Genomic DNA, 16,867 nt, shown 5'->3' with positions numbered 1-16,867 from the left:
ACTACAGATATCTAAAAATATCTTACATCTTTTATGTCTTTAAAACATATCTTAATGTTCTTTGCATTATCATCGCATGATGATTTATTTATATCATACATTTATATTATAATTAGCTGTCAAATAACAAATTGCTTAGAATTGTGTACTCTTACGCAGAAGTCTTTGTTAAATATGTATCTTTATCTCTCTCTTAAGTTTACAACAAATCTTTTAAAGTAAAAAGCTTTGTACTATTTTACATCTTATTAACAGAGCTGCTCTAATCTGTATACACTGAATTCTGATCATAAAAACTTGAATAGAATTATCTTCATACACATGGCTTGAACCTTTTTTTATCGGTAAAAATCCACTTGAGTGTTCTGTTTTATTTTGAATCGAAAACTATCAACAGAAATGACTGAAAAGTTTACCTAAAAACTTAAGCCATATGGAAGAATAAGTTTTATTAAAAAACCGTACATAAATATTATATGTATAAATTTATATAATACACCCTATATACGTTATCGTCTACTAGACGATCGAGATCTTCTGTGTTTTTTAGATTTTCTCTTGACAGATGATTTATCATCTCGTCGTTCTCGTTCTTTTTCTTTATGTTTCTTGGATTTCTTTGATCTTTTCGTCCTATCGCTACTACTGGAACGTCTCCGTTTTCTGTTTTTCTTATCGTAACTATCACTGTCAGATGAATCTCTTTGCTTGTCTTTTGATTTCTTTTTTTTATGTTCACTATCCTTCTTACGTCTTCTTTTCCTTTCAAATGCATCAGAATCACTGTCGTCATTACTGCTAAAATAATCTAAAGATTTTTGTTGTTTATTGGCATCTTCCTTGTTTTTATGTTCTTCATACTTGGCGGCATCTGAAATTAGATTTATTAAATACTAAAGATTAAAGCTGCAACAATAGTGCACAAATATTCAGAAATTATATCAGAATTTTTAAAGATATAATGTAATATTATCAAATATACAATTACAGGTTCATGTAATATTTCCCATGTTTTTAAAATTCTTAATCCTCTACTGTAATCATAAATTGAATTATAAAAAGCAAGAAATTATTTTATTACACATTAAAATAAATTAATTTTCTACATATCATCAATTTCAATAATATAAATTAATATAATATATTAAAAAATTGCCTTCCTTTTAAATTTTATATTAGTAAATATTTAAGTAATTTCAAAAATATTTTGTAATATTTTATTTGAAATCTAATACACTTTTTAAAACAAAATTTACTAGTGTAAAAACCAGTAAAGAAATATTATAATTCATAATTTCATTATTTTTATAACAGAATAACATATTTATATTCTTGCACAATAAAATTTATATAAAACAATACTAATAATGTAATTTTTTGAAATAGTCTAATATAATCCAATATCTACATTTTGCTTTTTAACAAAAATGAGTATTTATATTATTAAACTTGATAAAAAATTAATTATTTACTAAATCATGAATTTTCATATATAATGCCTCATTTTTTATATCATAATTCAATATGACTGCAGAAAAAACTAAGAAATTGTAGTAATAGTTATAATCAACGTATGGTTTATTAAGTTGTTAACTAAATTACAAATAAAAAATTATTTAAAAATTCTGATATTTTTATATATATATATATATTTTTTTTTTCCACAAATATATATTTTTAAAAAATTTCTAAAAAGTAATTTATTTACCAACTTTAGTTACTAACTTAAAACTTTAGAACTTTTCAGATATTCTGCCTTTGATACTGCTTGAACTATGCATTCATTTACAGAAATGGTATTTCCTTGTAATGCCATTTTTAGAATTAATCTCCCTGCATCATCAAAACCTTCTATTTGGCCATATGTATTGGATCGCTTGCCAGCAATGATTTTTATAAAACTTCCTTTTTCTATTTTTAATTCTTCTTCTTCCTTTTTAATTTTTCCACCTTGTTTCTGCAGAGTAATCTTATCTGCACCAAGTCCCATTCCTGCTGGTCGTACTTCAGGTACAACAGTTGTCACAAGTCTACAAAAAAATAATAATATGAAAAAAATATAATTGATTTGTATCTAAAAATATGCTGCAATAATAAATATATTAGTTTCTATAAAAAGGAAAATTACTTTGGATTTTTTCCGATCCCTTCTCCAGACTTCCATCCCATGCCTCGCAACATAGCTGTTCCAAAGCTTTCTATTGGGACATTCTCGTAATCTTCTAATACACTCTGTGGAGAAAAAGAAATTTATTAAATTAATGAAATACATACAATATCTATGATTTGATTTTATGACAATATATATTATCAATTATAATATTACTAATTTAATTACTTACTTCCTCTGCGCCGTTTAAAGTTTGCTCCTTTATTAAGGGTAAAGTTAAATCATTTGGTTTATCTTTTTCTTCTACTGATTTGAGATCTTCTATAATTTCCTTAGCTGCTTGTTCATCTAATGTACTTTTATTTTGATTAGCTATTTTTATTTGTATATTAGAAACTGCTTGTTGTATATTAGATACATCATTTTTACTCTTTACTTTTTGTTTATAGATGTCAGCATTTATTTTATTAATAATTCTATCGTGCCATGTTTTAGATTGCAATAATGGGATAACAAGAGGTTTGTCCTTCTCTTCTTCTTTCCTAATAAACATAAATATTCCTAATATTTAATATTCCATGTTGTAATCACAGAACTATAATTTAATGTAATTATTAAATATAATTTAATGTAATTATTAAAATTATGAAGATAAAATAAAAGTGAAAATTTTAAATATATTTTCTAATAAACATAAAATTCCTATCAAATTATTTGTAAAATTAAGTTTATAAAATCTTAAATTATTTACTTGTAAAAGTTATGATCTATAAATTGTACGTGTTTAATTTTTATCAAAGGTGAAATCTTTTTTATGCAACAAAAATGAAATTTTATTACATTAATATTCCATGTTGCAATCACAGAACTATTTGTGTAATTATTAAAATTACAAAAATGTTAAAAAATTATGAAGATAAAATAACAAAGTGAAAATTCGAAATATATAATACGGAAAAATTAGTAAGCAAAAGATAAAGATTAGGTTAAGCTAGGTTGTATACGCGAGATTATGATTAATTTTCTCGTTGAATGGATGAATTTCTTCGACTTACCCGATCACTTTAATCGCCCTCTCATCGAGACATTCGATGTATTCCACTTTTTTCTCTTCCTGAGGGATCGGTTTGTCCAGCAGCGGTTTTTTCACGGATTTCACAAAACTGAACGAAATTTTTTTACTCTCTTCCATTTTGCATTTATTTTAATTGTAAATTATTTTGTGAAAAGAATATATAGTCTTTTTTCTTTTTATTAAATATATATTCTTGCATGAAACTCTCCAAAGTAAAGTTTATTCTTTCTTCTCGCTGAAGTCTCTAAAGAGATCAAACGAGACGCACATCATCACAGATGACATCTCGCACTGAGCTTCCGATTTCCGACTTTAGAGCAGTGTTGTTAGACGGGCTAGGTTTTTTCGCGCATGCGCGTATTACCGTGACGTAACCATGACGACTACAGTAACGTATGATGTTTGCGCGCGCAACTACGGACCAAGACCCTGGACCACGGAGTTTTGGCGGAATCGCAGGAAACAGATAAATTGAACGTACGTAAAAATAAATAAATTATTACAATATATGTAATATAAAAGTGTATTATTATAATTTATGTATATTAAAATTAATCAATAATTCAAATTATAAATTGTATAAATAAAAACTAAACTCGTAATTTACGTATGTTATAACATAGGTACACGTATATGTATATATTTTATAATTTCATTATTTGTTTATTGTATGTTTATATTTAACATTTTTAATTAAATTTATTATATTTATAATAAAAATTATACGATTCATTAATTATTTTAAAAAATTTTCAATAATTTAAGAAAAATTAAACAGAGGGGGAAATCAGGACCCCATTTCATGCGAGTGACTACTTCATTAATACTACATTCAATGCGCATGCGCGTATTACCGTGACGTAACCATGACGACTACAGTAACGTATGATGTTTGCGCGCGCAACTACGGACCAAGACCCTGGACCACGGAGTTTTGGCGGAATCGCAGGAAACAGATAAATTGAACGTACGTAAAAATAAATAAATTATTACAATATATGTAATATAAAAGTGTATTATTATAATTTATGTATATTAAAATTAATCAATAATTCAAATTATAAATTGTATAAATAAAAACTAAACTCGTAATTTACGTATGTTATAACATAGGTACACGTATATGTATATATTTTATAATTTCATTATTTGTTTATTGTATGTTTATATTTAACATTTTTAATTAAATTTATTATATTTATAATAAAAATTATACGATTCATTAATTATTTTAAAAAATTTTCAATAATTTAAGAAAAATTAAACAGAGGGGGAAATCAGGACCCCATTTCATGCGAGTGACTACTTCATTAATACTACATTCAATGCGCATGCGCGAAAAAACCTAGCCCGTCTAACAACACTGCTTTAGAGCTAGAGCGCGCCAGTGTTGTTAGACGGGCTAGGTTTTTTCGCGCATGCGCATTGAATGTAATATTAATGAAGTAGTCACTCGCATGAAATGGGGTCCTGATTTCCCCCTCTGTTTAATTTTTCTTAAATTATTGAAAATTTTTTAAAATAATTAATGAATCGTATAATTTTTATTATAAATATAATAAATTTAATTAAAAATGTTAAATATAAACATACAATAAACAAATAATGAAATTATAAAATATATACATATACGTGTACCTATGTTATAACATACGTAAATTACGAGTTTAGTTTTTATTTATACAATTTATAATTTGAATTATTGATTAATTTTAATATACATAAATTATAATAATACACTTTTATATTACATATATTGTAATAATTTATTTATTTTTACGTACGTTCAATTTATCTGTTTCCTGCGATTCCGCCAAAACTCCGTGGTCCAGGGTCTTGGTCCGTAGTTGCGCGCGCAAACATCATACGTTACTGTAGTCGTCATGGTTACGTCACGGTAATACGCGCATGCGCGAAAAAACCTAGCCCGTCTAACAACACTGGAGCGCGCATGCGCATTATATACAGGATGTCCCATTTTAATATAGCTATTAATGCATGTGTGTTGTGTGTGTGTTGGATCTGAAATTAAAATAAAATAAAGAAAAGAAAGAAAATATTTATGAAAATTAGAATAAAGATTAGAAATAATGAAAAATTTAAATTATATAAGTACACATACAATATATATTTATTTATAACAATAAAAATTGCAATTTACGAGGGAACAAATTGGAGGAAAATAATTAGAGCTTACTATATATATTTCACCTTTTGAAGGAAAGGATATTTGTTTCAAAGTAATTAATTCTATAAATGATAAGAGAGATTTATTAACAGAAAATTATGTTTAACAAATCTTATTATCTTATACAAATAAAAAAAAAGTAAAATTACACACTTCGCTCTATTATACATTTAGCTCATCTAATTACAAACATCAGTCTCATCTCATTTAATGCTCATTGAGCAGAATATACAATAAACATTAGTTTATGGAATTATTCTTTCAAGATCCTCTGTTAAGAAATTGACTACAGTCAATTGTTAATCAAGCAGCATCAGAGAAAATTGACTTTCAGATCATTTCTCTCTATACAACGAGGATGACTACTGACTATTCGCTTCCAAGTCCATATCTGACCAAATGGCTTCGGTTTCACTCTCTTCTGGTGCCTCATCATTATCTGTATCTTGTAGACCATCACCAACATCATAAGTTGTATCAGCCTGTTCCTCACCGACAGTCATATAATAAGCAGAGTCTAGTTTACTGGAAGAATTGTCTAGCCTGTGCATTCCTTCTAAAGCTCTCCTGTTACTCGGATCCAAGCTGAAAGTAAAAGAACAGATAAACTTCCATCTAGATACAAAATAATAATCAATTATTGCGAAGTTGAAATGATTGGAAATGTGAAATATACTTCAAAGCTATGGCATAATGATCTAGAGCCTTCTCTTCGTTGTGCACTCTCGCCCACAAGTCTCCCAAGGTCTGATGAAGCTTGCAGGTAGAATTATTCTCCACCTGCCTCTCGAGCAATAGGATGGCCGCTTCCAGATTCATCTCTTGTTCGTATATTTCCGCGAGCAGGTACACTGCGGGTAAGTAGACCTCATCCTGGGACAGTGCCTTTTCGAGAAGATTTTTGGCCTTGCTCACTGATACAGGATCCTTCATCAAGACGGACGCATATAACTGCAAGCATAAAAATTGTTACGTCTTTGGGATTTTCCTTCATGAGTTTAACTCACTGTCAGGACCCTCGCGGTATGTCCAAGTTGTTTGCAAGAGCTGCTGGCGATATTCAAAGCCTCTCGTAACCTGTGCATCCCGACGAGACAGTCCACTAAGCCTTTGTGTGGTTCGTATCTGTAGGGTTTTAATTGCACTGCGTGTCTGAAGAAGAACAATGCGTCCTGATACTTTTTCTGCTCGATGAAGATGTTGCCCCGCAGTATGGTGGCCTCTATGTCGTTGGAATTCAGATTCAATGCTTGAGCAGTTAGGGTGTTCGCTCTGCTGAATTTTCTAGCAGCATACAAGGAATACGCCATCGCTACATAAATTTCCCCAGTGCACTCGTTGTTAGCAGTTATCGCTGGTATTAGTCGTTCCAAATCTTTGATGTAGTGCATCTTGTATAGAATCGCAGCATAGATGTCCACTCTGTAAACAAATAACAAATATAATGGAACATTTACAAATAATGACTTGTAGCTTGTAATTACCCTTTTGTTATGTCAGGCTCGATAATTCTGGCTCGCTTCAGACACAGCATAGCATTCTTGTCATCGCCTGCATAATAATAACACTCTCCCATGGTGGTCAATAAGTTGAAGTTATCCCTAAGCAGAACAACATTGTCCAATGATCTCAGCGTGGTCACAGCATGAGTGTATTCTCTGTTGTGAATGTGAGAATGTGCCTTGATCCATGTATTGAGCCATTCCAAGTTCATCGAGTTAGAGACAGAGCTGACAATCAGAGAGTTGACCTCCACACCTTTCACTCCTAAGGACAGGAGGCCCTCCGTAGCTTCCAGAGCCAGTGGACACTCCCTCAAGACTTCCTTATATGTGGTAATGGCAGATCGCTCCATTCCCTGTTCGTGAAACATCTTGGCAAGTGCCATGTTCACTTTGGCAGTCCGCTGCTTGCCTGGGATACTCTGCAGCACCTGCAACGCTTCCTGCAGGTTCTTCGACTTCACCAGGCATAAATGGATCTGGTACTTGATGTTGACATCTGATGGTAGGTCCTTCTGGCCATCCAACAAGGGTTTCCCCGTACCTTTGGACTTCAGCAGGCACTTGCGGAACTGCAGAGCTTTCTTGTACAGAGTCTCTGCTCTGCGATACTTGCCTAGATAGAAGTGAGCATCCGCATAGTAGACATACACATGGAACTTTGTGTAACCAGGTAGAAGATCAACATTGTGCTCACTAGAGAGAAGCACCAAGTTTGATAAAGAAATCACGTTTGAATATAATGCCTGGTCATAGAGCAGCTTGATTTGTTCGAATGTCCCTGACATGGTTGGTCTTCTGATATGTCTTTGACAGATTTTACTCCCGGAGTTTATCACAGCACACTTCAAATTTATGATAATAATATTGAATAATTATATATTATTATATATAATTATTATTATTTATGATAATAATATTGTGTATTAAAATTGTGTTTACCGTAAAACTCTCAGAATTTTTGGAGATTAAAAAGAGAGAACACTGTTTATATATATATATATATATATATATATATATTTATCAAGTCTGCAATTATTCAATTATTTTACTCATGTCGCATTTGCAAAAATATTTGCTTCAAAATCATATTTCGCGTGGGACACCATAAAATCCAACAAATTCGATTTCTTGAAGTTTGAGATGAGTTCGTAAAATTCATGAGACAGAGTAGCGTCAAATCGACCAATCAAATCTTCTCTTCTCTCATTCTGATCTCGCGGATAAAATTTCGGAACGTGTCATGCAAAAAGTTTCCACGACTCTCCGACAGAGGGCACCACAATACGATATTTGGGCGCGTTAAATCATATCTACATTTTTTATTCGTCTTTCTCAAGAAAAATATAATTTATATTGCGTTTTACGTGATATTATTGCATTTTGACAACTGTATAAATTATAATAAAATATATGTGTGTTCTATATATATATATATAATTTTATAATTATAATATTTACATTGTTTAAATAAAAAAAAAGTGTAGCAAAAAGATCGACTTGAAGTTGCATTTTAGTGAATACATCCATTTTTGCAACAATATTCTTCCTGGAGTGGAACGAGATCGATGTAGAAGTCCGATATTTAATGAAGCATTGAAGATGGAAGAAGGTAAATAATTTCTGAAATTTCCGCTTGATTGTATTATAATTTTCGCGTGGAACATTTACAGGTTTCGAGAATGCTGATACGAACACGCAGAACGTCAAATTCATCGATACCTTGATCACGCAATGGATGAAGTACACAGGAAACACGGTTTCGCATCAAACGGAGGAGGTAGATAAATTTCGTTTTTTTTATCGATTTAATTTTTTAGAATAAAACCTTCAAAAAGAAATAAATGACAGGTGACGGAAAGTGCGAGCACGCAGGAAAACACTCACCAGGCTCTGCAGAAGCGGGACCGTGTTATTCACGACCTGAGGCGGAAGCTGAAGGAAAGCCAGGAAGCGGCAGCCTTTTTGTCCACCTCCTTGGAAACGGAAACGCGCAACAAGGCGGAGATTCGGATCAAGTCAAATATTCCTTTAATTTATACATGTCACAAGCATCTGCATTTGTTTCCATATATAAGCTTTCATTAGTATAAAAATTAAACATTTGCTATTCTTTCAAATAAATACTAGAATTTGCATATTTAATATAAAAAATGAAAGTGACAAATTAAAATTCAGAAAGAACAAATAAAAGTAAAACAAATTTTAATCATGCCCCCCCTGGAAAAAATCTTGCAGACACATGCTTATGTTTATATATCCTCTACAATTTGATTTTTTTTTTTTCAACAGATTAAACGCGACTTGGGAAACCATTGAGACTATCACAGAATATTTCAACTACATCAGTGAGAGTCTGACCAGCTTTGAGCAGCATCGCATTAATTTGTCTGCTCTTTACGATGGGGTGATTCACAAGCAGCAGGAAGATATCAAGAAGATGCAATTAAACAGCTCAAAATCAAAAGGCATGTTCTTTTATATAGTTTGAAATTGTTAATTGTGTTTGAATCTTATCATGGAAAAAGTGCCACTATATATAGCAAAATGTTAACTGTCTTTATATTATATCTGAAATTTAATCATGCCTAAATTTTAGCTATAATTTTTAGTTAATATTTTTTAGTTACAGAATTATCTGCGTTAAACTATTAATTATCATAGAGCTAAAATTTATAGGCATAACTATAAATTTCAGGTTGTAATGCAGGGACAGTAAAATTTAGTGGTAATAGTGACTAATTTTTTCCATGTAATTGCAAAATTTTTTTATTGCTACGATTAATTTTTTATTTATATTTATTTATATTTTTAACTTTTTATAATTTTAATTACAGATTTAGAGGATCACGTTACGCATTTGAAAAATGAATTGCTACTACGAGAAAAAAGGTAATTTTTATATACAATAATTTATCGTATAAATGGACGAAGATATACATATTATCATGATAATTTTTCGAATCAGACTACAAGAGACGATGACGGAGCAGAATAAATTATGCAAACAACTGGAAAACGTCCAATACGAATTACAATTGCAGAAGAACCAATTGAATATGTCTACCCAAGAAAAGCTGAAAGTATGTTATCTCTCATAACGTTTCAAAGAAATTCCATGATTTTTTTTATATAGGATGCAATATGTATATTTTTATTAAGAGTTTTGATTTTTCTTTTACAGGAACAGCAGTGCTTATCATTGGAAAATGAAAATTTAAAATCGCGACTGAAGACAATTAAAAAAGAAAATTACGACATCGCGAAATCGGCTGCGCAATTGGAAAACAAATTGCTACTTCAAGAAAAGAAGTAAATTATAATGAGTCAAATATGATAAATTATGCATAATCGGTTACGTAATAAGAATTAAATAATTTTTTTTAGGATGCAAGATGTCTTGACAGAGCAGAATAAATTACAAAAACAAGTGGAAAATACCGAGCGCGAATTGCATTTGCAGAAAAGTAAATTGACCAATGCACATGCTGAAGAAAAGATAAATCTTGTCAAGGTATGTACAATCAAATTTTTTAAATTTAATTTTATTTTATATATATATATTTTTTAAATTAATTCATTAGATGCAATTTTAAATATTTATTTCAGGAAAAACAAGAATTGTTATCGGAATTCGCAAGTTTACAATCACGAATAAACATACTGGAGCAAGATAAAACTAACATCACAGAAACAATCGCACAAAAAGATGAACTTCTTTCAAAATTTCAGGACGAAATTTTTACGTATAAGTAAATATTTAAATTATAATAAAATTTGATATTTTTAAAAATATCTATCTCATTAGATCATATTGTTATATTATTAGATTATTCAAAGTTTAAATGTATCTTTATTATAATAGAAATCAAATCGAAATGATGCAGACAAATAATCACAATACGTTTACTAAATGTGAGGCATTGATAGAAAAACAAAATATGTTGGAGAAAGACTTGCGTACAAAAACGGAAAGGGTAAATCGGTTTTGTATAATATACATATAGTAAAAATAATTAATTATTTTTGTATAATTTTTTAATTCTAGCATTCTTACTAATATAATATTATATTTCTAGATGCAAAATTTAGAAACAGTATTAAACACACTAAAGCAAAGAGAGAGCAAACTCATTAATGATATAAACAGGATGGAGAAGAAATTGACTACTGAGATGAATTATTCTAAGGATCTCACAAATAAGCTTTCGAAAGCGCAGGAGGACTTGCAGCTTGCGCAGAATCAAAATAAGGAGATGCAAAAAACGTTAGAAATGACTAAGAAAGACAGCAAATTTGCCAATAAGGAACTTCAACAACAATTAAAGGCTCTTAAAACAGAGAATGGAGAACTTTTAAAACGAGAAAATACGATGAGTAAGGTAAAACACACGAATAAGTTTATATAATATAAAAAATCTATACAGTTAGAAAACTCTGTTTTCTTGTTAAAAATGATCCCGTTAAAATTTTTATATTAAATATTTAACATATTCATGTATTAATTTAACATATTGCTGTTTTGTTAATTGTGAACTTAAACGTTAAATTATTAAAATGACTGAAACAAATGTAAAGATGCACAATGTGCATCTATTTTTAATTTTACATAATAAATATGTTTTGTTTTATTAGTGACACAAAATTGTTAAAATTTATAGAAAAAATGTTGATTTTTTATTTTATAATATAAGTGGGGATGATAAAATCAATTTTTTAAGTTAATTTTACACAAAATTTATTTCAAATTCAAGTTTTGCATTTATTTTGTGTTAAAATATTAACATAATATTTTTAACATATCTATATTATGTTAAATTAACACGAAAATTTCTGTATGGGTTGTTTGGGACATGTGATATCTGTTAAATTTAACATAAATTTTTCAACTATATGTTTACATTAATTATTACATTCATATAAAAAAAGTCTATTCAAATTTGTAAAATAAATTTTTTTAATCCTTTCAGTCCGCGCAAGTTTTGTATGAAAACGCGCAAGCCAAGCATGCCGAAGAAGTGTCGGCCTTGAAGAGCGATTACGAAATGCAATTATTGGAGTCGAAGAAGACGATAGATTCCCTGCACGAGACGATTAATAATGTTAGGGAAGAAAATACCAAGCTGAATAAGACATTGATAAAAATAAGAGCGGAGAACAACACGTTGAAGAGCGATAATAAATTGACTATGTCGCGTAATGAGGATTTCCAAAATAAATTAAAAGAAGCCACGGAAGCGTTGCAGATGAAGTCGACCGAGAATCGAAAAAAGAATGAATTTGCAATGTCTCAGCCTGCTGTAAGTATGAATGCTACCCAAGCAGCAAACTGACGTCATTTTCCGTTACATATTCGCTAATTATCCACCATTTCGCGGAATATAAAATTAATAATATAGGTTTTCATGTTTGTTTACGAATTATCTCAATTTTTTAAATCATGTTTAAGATTTTCACATTTGAGGACCACGATAAGATAAATGAGCCGTTATCACCGATTAGTATTTATCCAATGAATTCGATGAAAGAGATTCCAAAAGAGGTACAGACATTTAATATTAAAAATAAATATATAATAGAAACTATTAATGAAAAATATATAGTAAAAATAAAACATAAATGATGATAATGACTCTTGTATGGGAGAGCTATATACTAGACTACGTACTGAATAAGTGAAAGTGAGAATGAGCGAGTTTTTAATGTATAATCTTACTCATCCTCCCATTCACTTGTCGTTACTCAAATTGAAGTAATATAACGAATTATAACGTAGAAACGTTTCTCATTCACTTTTTTGTTTTTTCCTGTTCGCAGCAAGAGGCAGAAGTTACGTCAGTTGGAAGGAAGTTTTTCAAGTCGCGTTCCAGTCAACCGCGTACTTATACCAAGCGATCAACAATAAGAAAGAATCTGTATTGAATGGAAGGCATCTCTATGGGTGAAACCCTAGATTTCTTTTTATTATCATTGCTATCATCTATTATTATTATCTATTATTATTATTATCTATTGCGTAGTATTATTTTTGGAATTAATTAGAGTTAGAGATCAGATATTTTGATGTAGATTAATATTATATTATAGTTATGTATGTATGTATGTATGTATGTATGTATGTATGTATGTATGTATGTATGTATGTATGTATGTATGTATGTATGTATGTATGTATGTATGTATGTATGTATGTATGTATGTATGTATGTATGTATGTATGTATGTATGTATGTATGTATGTATGTATGTATGTATGTATGTATGTATGTATGTATGTATGTATGTATGTATGTATGTATGTATGTAAAATTGTCACCGGCAAATTATGAGTCAGAGTTTAGATATTTAATGTAGACTGGTACATTCGGTGCAAAATTGATATCGGATGAGCAAGCAACCGCATTTGGGGTAACATCGCGGATACAGGGAGGAAAATCATCATCGCCCTCTTAAAAAACGCCCACGCATCATCGACACAAAAAGACGAGATTGTAGCCACGGTTGGAAGCGCGCAGAACTTTAATTTTAAACGTGACTCATCGGACCGCGATCCAGCCAATAAATGATCCTCTTTGAATCGACTCGAATTACGAAACCTGGTGGAATTACACGAATCTTGTCATTGCCGATGAAAGACTTCGCCATTTTCTTTTTTGTTTTTGTTATAGATATATTGAAGTTCTCAGTCCACATTAAATATCCTACTTTACTATTTTCGAAAATGATGTATCATTTTTATGTATTATTTACATGTATTAATTACAGTTTTTTTTATTTATATAATTGATCTATAAAATATATCAGCTAGATCTTATAATAAAAAAAGTATATTTTTTCTCTATATATTCTATATAGCTTTTCTCTAAACTTCTACTTTTCTAATATCCTTCAGTGTGTTGTTTAAATTATATAATGATTAGATCTTTGTATTTTCAGGGAGGAAGGAGAATGTCCATAATTTTCTCCGTCTTCTGCTTCATCTCGCACGTGGCATCTGCCGTGAATCTGGATCGCGCAATAATAACCCGAGCCATATGACAGAGGACTATTTAAAAGTAGCACGTCCCACTTTCCATGAGGGCAGCCGTATTTTTTCTTTCTGACATCAGGACCTCGACACATTGACTATACTCGCTACACAAACTACGTTTTATGTGTTGGTATGTATACCCATTGTAATCAACAGATTGACAATGCCGTTTTGTTCGAACATATCCTGACGATCCTTGATCCAACATTTCTGTCTCTTATTAAAAATCCATTCGAGATCGGCTTTATACAATGACGCATGTAATAAAAAACATCTATTTTCTCCAATTATTTTATTCCTTTATGTTATTTGTTTCACAATTTATACTAAAAATATATACAGTATTTTATTGTGTTAGGAAAAGTAAAAAAAGTTTCATGTTAAACTGTTTTATCAAGTATATACATTATTGTGGCTGTAAACAAATGTAAATAGAAAAAAAATGTTTTCCAGATATCTTTATATATATTTTTATTACTGAAAATTATTTTCGAAAAAAATTAAAAATATAAAGAAAAATAATATTATATTTTAAAAAATTATAAGAAAATAAAATAGAATTTTTTTGTATTGAAAATAATTGATTTTTTAAACTGTTTTTTTTTACATCTCTATGTGACTGATTAAGAGATTTAATAATAAAAAAATCAAATTCTTCCAGGATGTGCGCATTTCTTAAATAAGTAATATTGAAAATCACGCTCACACAGCAGAGTGTATTTTAATAATTATTACTTTTGTACATTGGCTCGGTATAATAAAAGGGATGGCGACCAACTCGCGACAGAACACTCGCGCGAATGTTGTTTCGGCTTATTTACCAGAAATGCTGTAATCATTACTAAGCTGTCCAATTTTCACAGCAGCTGCGTCTCTCTGCGATTTTCGGAAAACCTATTTCTCGTTTATCTGAATAAGCCGCTAATATTAGAATCTCGAAACGAAGTGGAATCACGCTCGCTTATATCGGGTGTCTCGAAAGTCATATCTAATACAAAGAAAAATATTTTAGGTGTCACATTTATGGACGAACGAGCAAGTAAAGAAATGGACGAACGAAGATTCTAAAGCACATTCAAGAAACGAGAAGAGATATTTTCTCCAGCGCGTCTTTATGCCGACGCAAACCTGGACCTCCTCATGGAGTATCTTAGGATCACACTATAGACAACCCTCTTACGTTGTTGGACGGATTTCTCCCCCGACTTAGCCACGGTGGTTGCGTGGTTCACGCCGAAAGTATAAAAAGCCCGCGGCTAAGAGGGCCCCGGCACTTCAGTCTTTTCAAAAATATCGTAAGCATGGCTCTAGAACGTCAAGTGCGCGCTAAGGTACATATACATATGCATATATTTCGATCGCGAGTGGTGTCAAATATTCCTTCACCCGTATTATATCACTAGTGACCCTTTGGGCAAAAAGTAATCCGACAAAATTCAAATAATTTATAAATTTCTATATGAAACGTACTTAAAAGGTGTAGAAGTCCGGAACGTTCTAGGATCCCCGTAGAATTCTCCTAATTTTTTCCAAGGAGATTCCAAGGAGAAGATTTTCCAAGACTTTCGCGTAGCCTTAGCTCCTTTTTTTGCCCTATAAATATTGTGAATTTTCCAATTTAATTGTTATATAAAGATTTAAAAAAGTACCATATCTTTGCACGCAGATTGCATCAAAACGCAATCCGGAGCAAGAGAAGGAGGCGCAGGAATGGATCGAGTCGATCATTGGCAAGAAGTTTCCCCCTGGTGAGACCTTCGAGGAGGTGCTGAAGGACGGCCAGGTCCTCTGCCACTTGATGAACAAAATCTCCCCTGGATCGGTACCGAAGATCAATACCACCGGCGGACAATTCAAGATGATGGAGAATATCAATCTGTGAGTAACACTCGGCGATTGTCTGTATTTTTTAAAGAGGCGACCAACAATATCGTTGCGCTGTCCAGGTTCCAAAAGGCTCTAAAGGATTATGGGGTGGATGACGTGGACGTTTTCCAAACTGTGGACCTGTGGGAAAAGAAGGACATCGCGCAAGTGGTGACGACCCTGTTCGCTCTTGGCCGAACGGTAGGGTTCCATGATTATTGTCAATTTTATTGTACTAATTCCAATTTTATAAGAAATTTTAATGGACCGTTTTCGTTCGCTTCAGACGTACAAGCATCCCGAATGGCAAGGACCTTATCTGGGACCGAAACCCGCGGATGAGTGCAAACGTGAGTTTACGGAGGAACAATTGAGGGCTGGCGAGTCGGTGATCGGACTTCAAGCTGGTTCCAATAAGGGCGCGACTCAAGCCGGCCAAAGCATCGGTGCTACCCGTAAAATTCTTCTCGGAAAGTAAATTAAAAATTCTCGGCGCAGTTGCTTTTACTATATACACATCTTCTCTTCCACGTTTTAGAGCTAAAAATCGCACACTTTTCTATATGTGTATGTACATAAATATGCGTATATATCTATATATATATATATATTTTATTTTACTTTTGTAATTAAATGATAGGTAGCTACCAGATTTACTGATCCGCCTTTTCATTTTACTTCGTAAAATAGCCACTGTATCATCAAGATAGCAAACGTGTCATCTCATAATAAGGCCTATATCTTAGTTAATCGAAAGATAGAAAGGTAGAAAGAGAGAGAAAAGGAGTGCGTCTCTTAGCAGATAAAGATAATACTCGTACAATATGATAAATGAATTTTTATAATTAAACGAGATATGTACTATCTCGTTAAATCAAATCAAATCTTTGATGTTTTCATGTCTCGAAAAATGTACAATGTCGATGACAGATATGTGTAGTTTCAAAGCACTCGAATTGTTATTTAATTGATCAATGACAGATGCGCGTTTTGATTGTTCTCTAAAGGATTCCAAATAAAATTATTATTAGTTTTATCCATCGGAGATAAATAGAGATTTCCTTCCCTTTTCCAGAATTTTAATCAAGTCAATTAA

The 16,867-nt window shown here is 31.2% G+C and overlaps 4 protein-coding genes and 1 long non-coding RNA gene across 5 annotated transcripts; 3 read left to right on the top strand and 2 right to left on the bottom strand.

Moving 5' to 3' along the window:
* Positions 1-432: 432 nt before the first annotated feature.
* LOC114934085 (G-patch domain and KOW motifs-containing protein) lies at positions 433-3,503 on the bottom strand. Its single transcript, XM_085485507.1, has 5 exons — positions 3,166-3,503; positions 2,343-2,652; positions 2,129-2,232; positions 1,726-2,030; positions 433-871 (listed from the first exon to the last, which is right to left on the bottom strand). Exons 1-5 carry the CDS (start codon positions 3,300-3,302, stop codon positions 510-512), a joined length of 1,218 nt encoding a protein of 405 aa, XP_085341633.1. The 5' UTR covers positions 3,303-3,503; the 3' UTR covers positions 433-509.
* Positions 3,504-3,510: 7 nt separating this feature from the next.
* LOC114935787 (uncharacterized) lies at positions 3,511-4,022 on the top strand. The gene is made up of 2 exons (XR_003820568.2): positions 3,511-3,662; positions 3,951-4,022. It is a non-coding gene; the product is annotated as an uncharacterized LOC114935787 (long non-coding RNA).
* Positions 4,023-5,473: 1,451 nt separating this feature from the next.
* On the bottom strand, positions 5,474-8,081 carry APC7 (anaphase-promoting complex subunit 7). The gene is made up of 5 exons (XM_029308687.2): positions 7,818-8,081; positions 6,858-7,720; positions 6,381-6,795; positions 6,050-6,324; positions 5,474-5,958 (listed from the first exon to the last, which is right to left on the bottom strand). Exons 2-5 carry the CDS (start codon positions 7,661-7,663, stop codon positions 5,736-5,738), a joined length of 1,719 nt encoding a protein of 572 aa, XP_029164520.2. The 5' UTR covers positions 7,664-7,720; positions 7,818-8,081; the 3' UTR covers positions 5,474-5,735.
* Positions 8,082-8,356: 275 nt separating this feature from the next.
* On the top strand, positions 8,357-12,956 carry LOC114935780 (uncharacterized). The gene is made up of 14 exons (XM_085485488.1): positions 8,357-8,487; positions 8,549-8,655; positions 8,727-8,893; positions 9,168-9,343; positions 9,713-9,767; positions 9,844-9,958; positions 10,060-10,187; positions 10,263-10,389; positions 10,485-10,627; positions 10,741-10,852; positions 10,955-11,257; positions 11,846-12,175; positions 12,325-12,417; positions 12,693-12,956. The coding sequence occupies exons 1-14, from the start codon at positions 8,478-8,480 to the stop codon at positions 12,795-12,797; spliced, it is 1,971 nt and encodes a 656-aa protein (XP_085341614.1). The 5' UTR covers positions 8,357-8,477; the 3' UTR covers positions 12,798-12,956.
* Positions 12,957-15,152: 2,196 nt separating this feature from the next.
* On the top strand, positions 15,153-16,807 carry Mp20 (muscle-specific protein 20 transgelin). The gene is made up of 4 exons (XM_029308678.2): positions 15,153-15,236; positions 15,572-15,783; positions 15,852-15,972; positions 16,058-16,807. The coding sequence occupies exons 1-4, from the start codon at positions 15,207-15,209 to the stop codon at positions 16,247-16,249; spliced, it is 555 nt and encodes a 184-aa protein (XP_029164511.1). The 5' UTR covers positions 15,153-15,206; the 3' UTR covers positions 16,250-16,807.
* Positions 16,808-16,867: the final 60 nt, after the last annotated feature.

The sequence above is a fragment of the Nylanderia fulva genome, unplaced genomic scaffold (assembly GCF_048542155.1).
Source record: "Nylanderia fulva isolate GAGA-0341 unplaced genomic scaffold, ASM4854215v1 Scaffold37, whole genome shotgun sequence".
In the NCBI taxonomy this organism is placed as follows: Eukaryota; Metazoa; Arthropoda; class Insecta; order Hymenoptera; family Formicidae; genus Nylanderia; species Nylanderia fulva.
The sequence above is the reverse complement of the archived record's forward strand: the minus strand, read 5'-3'. Positions and strand labels throughout refer to the sequence as shown.

Excerpts from the sequence above, each read along its gene's own strand:
- LOC114934085 (XM_085485507.1), bottom strand. The coding sequence starts at position 3,302 with ATGGAAGAGAGTAAAAAAATTTCGTTCAGTTTTGTGAAATCCGTGAAA. Across the intron at positions 2,233-2,342 it reads CTTTAAACGGCGCAGAGGAA|AGTGTATTAGAAGATTACGA; the intron begins GTAAGTAATTAA and ends TTTTCTCCACAG. Across the intron at positions 2,031-2,128 it reads GGGATCGGAAAAAATCCAAA|ACTTGTGACAACTGTTGTAC; the intron begins GTAATTTTCCTT and ends ATTTTTTTGTAG.
- APC7 (XM_029308687.2), bottom strand. The coding sequence starts at position 7,663 with ATGTCAGGGACATTCGAACAAATCAAGCTGCTCTATGACCAGGCATTA. Across the intron at positions 6,325-6,380 it reads ATACCGCGAGGGTCCTGACA|TTATATGCGTCCGTCTTGAT; the intron begins GTGAGTTAAACT and ends TTATGCTTGCAG. Across the intron at positions 5,959-6,049 it reads CATTATGCCATAGCTTTGAA|CTTGGATCCGAGTAACAGGA; the intron begins GTATATTTCACA and ends TTTTACTTTCAG.
- LOC114935780 (XM_085485488.1), top strand. Across the intron at positions 8,894-9,167 it reads AAGGCGGAGATTCGGATCAA|ATTAAACGCGACTTGGGAAA; the intron begins GTCAAATATTCC and ends TTTTTTCAACAG. Across the intron at positions 10,390-10,484 it reads AAAAGATAAATCTTGTCAAG|GAAAAACAAGAATTGTTATC; the intron begins GTATGTACAATC and ends TATTTATTTCAG.
- Mp20 (XM_029308678.2), top strand. The coding sequence starts at position 15,207 with ATGGCTCTAGAACGTCAAGTGCGCGCTAAG. Across the intron at positions 15,237-15,571 it reads AACGTCAAGTGCGCGCTAAG|ATTGCATCAAAACGCAATCC; the intron begins GTACATATACAT and ends CTTTGCACGCAG. Across the intron at positions 15,973-16,057 it reads TGTTCGCTCTTGGCCGAACG|ACGTACAAGCATCCCGAATG; the intron begins GTAGGGTTCCAT and ends CGTTCGCTTCAG.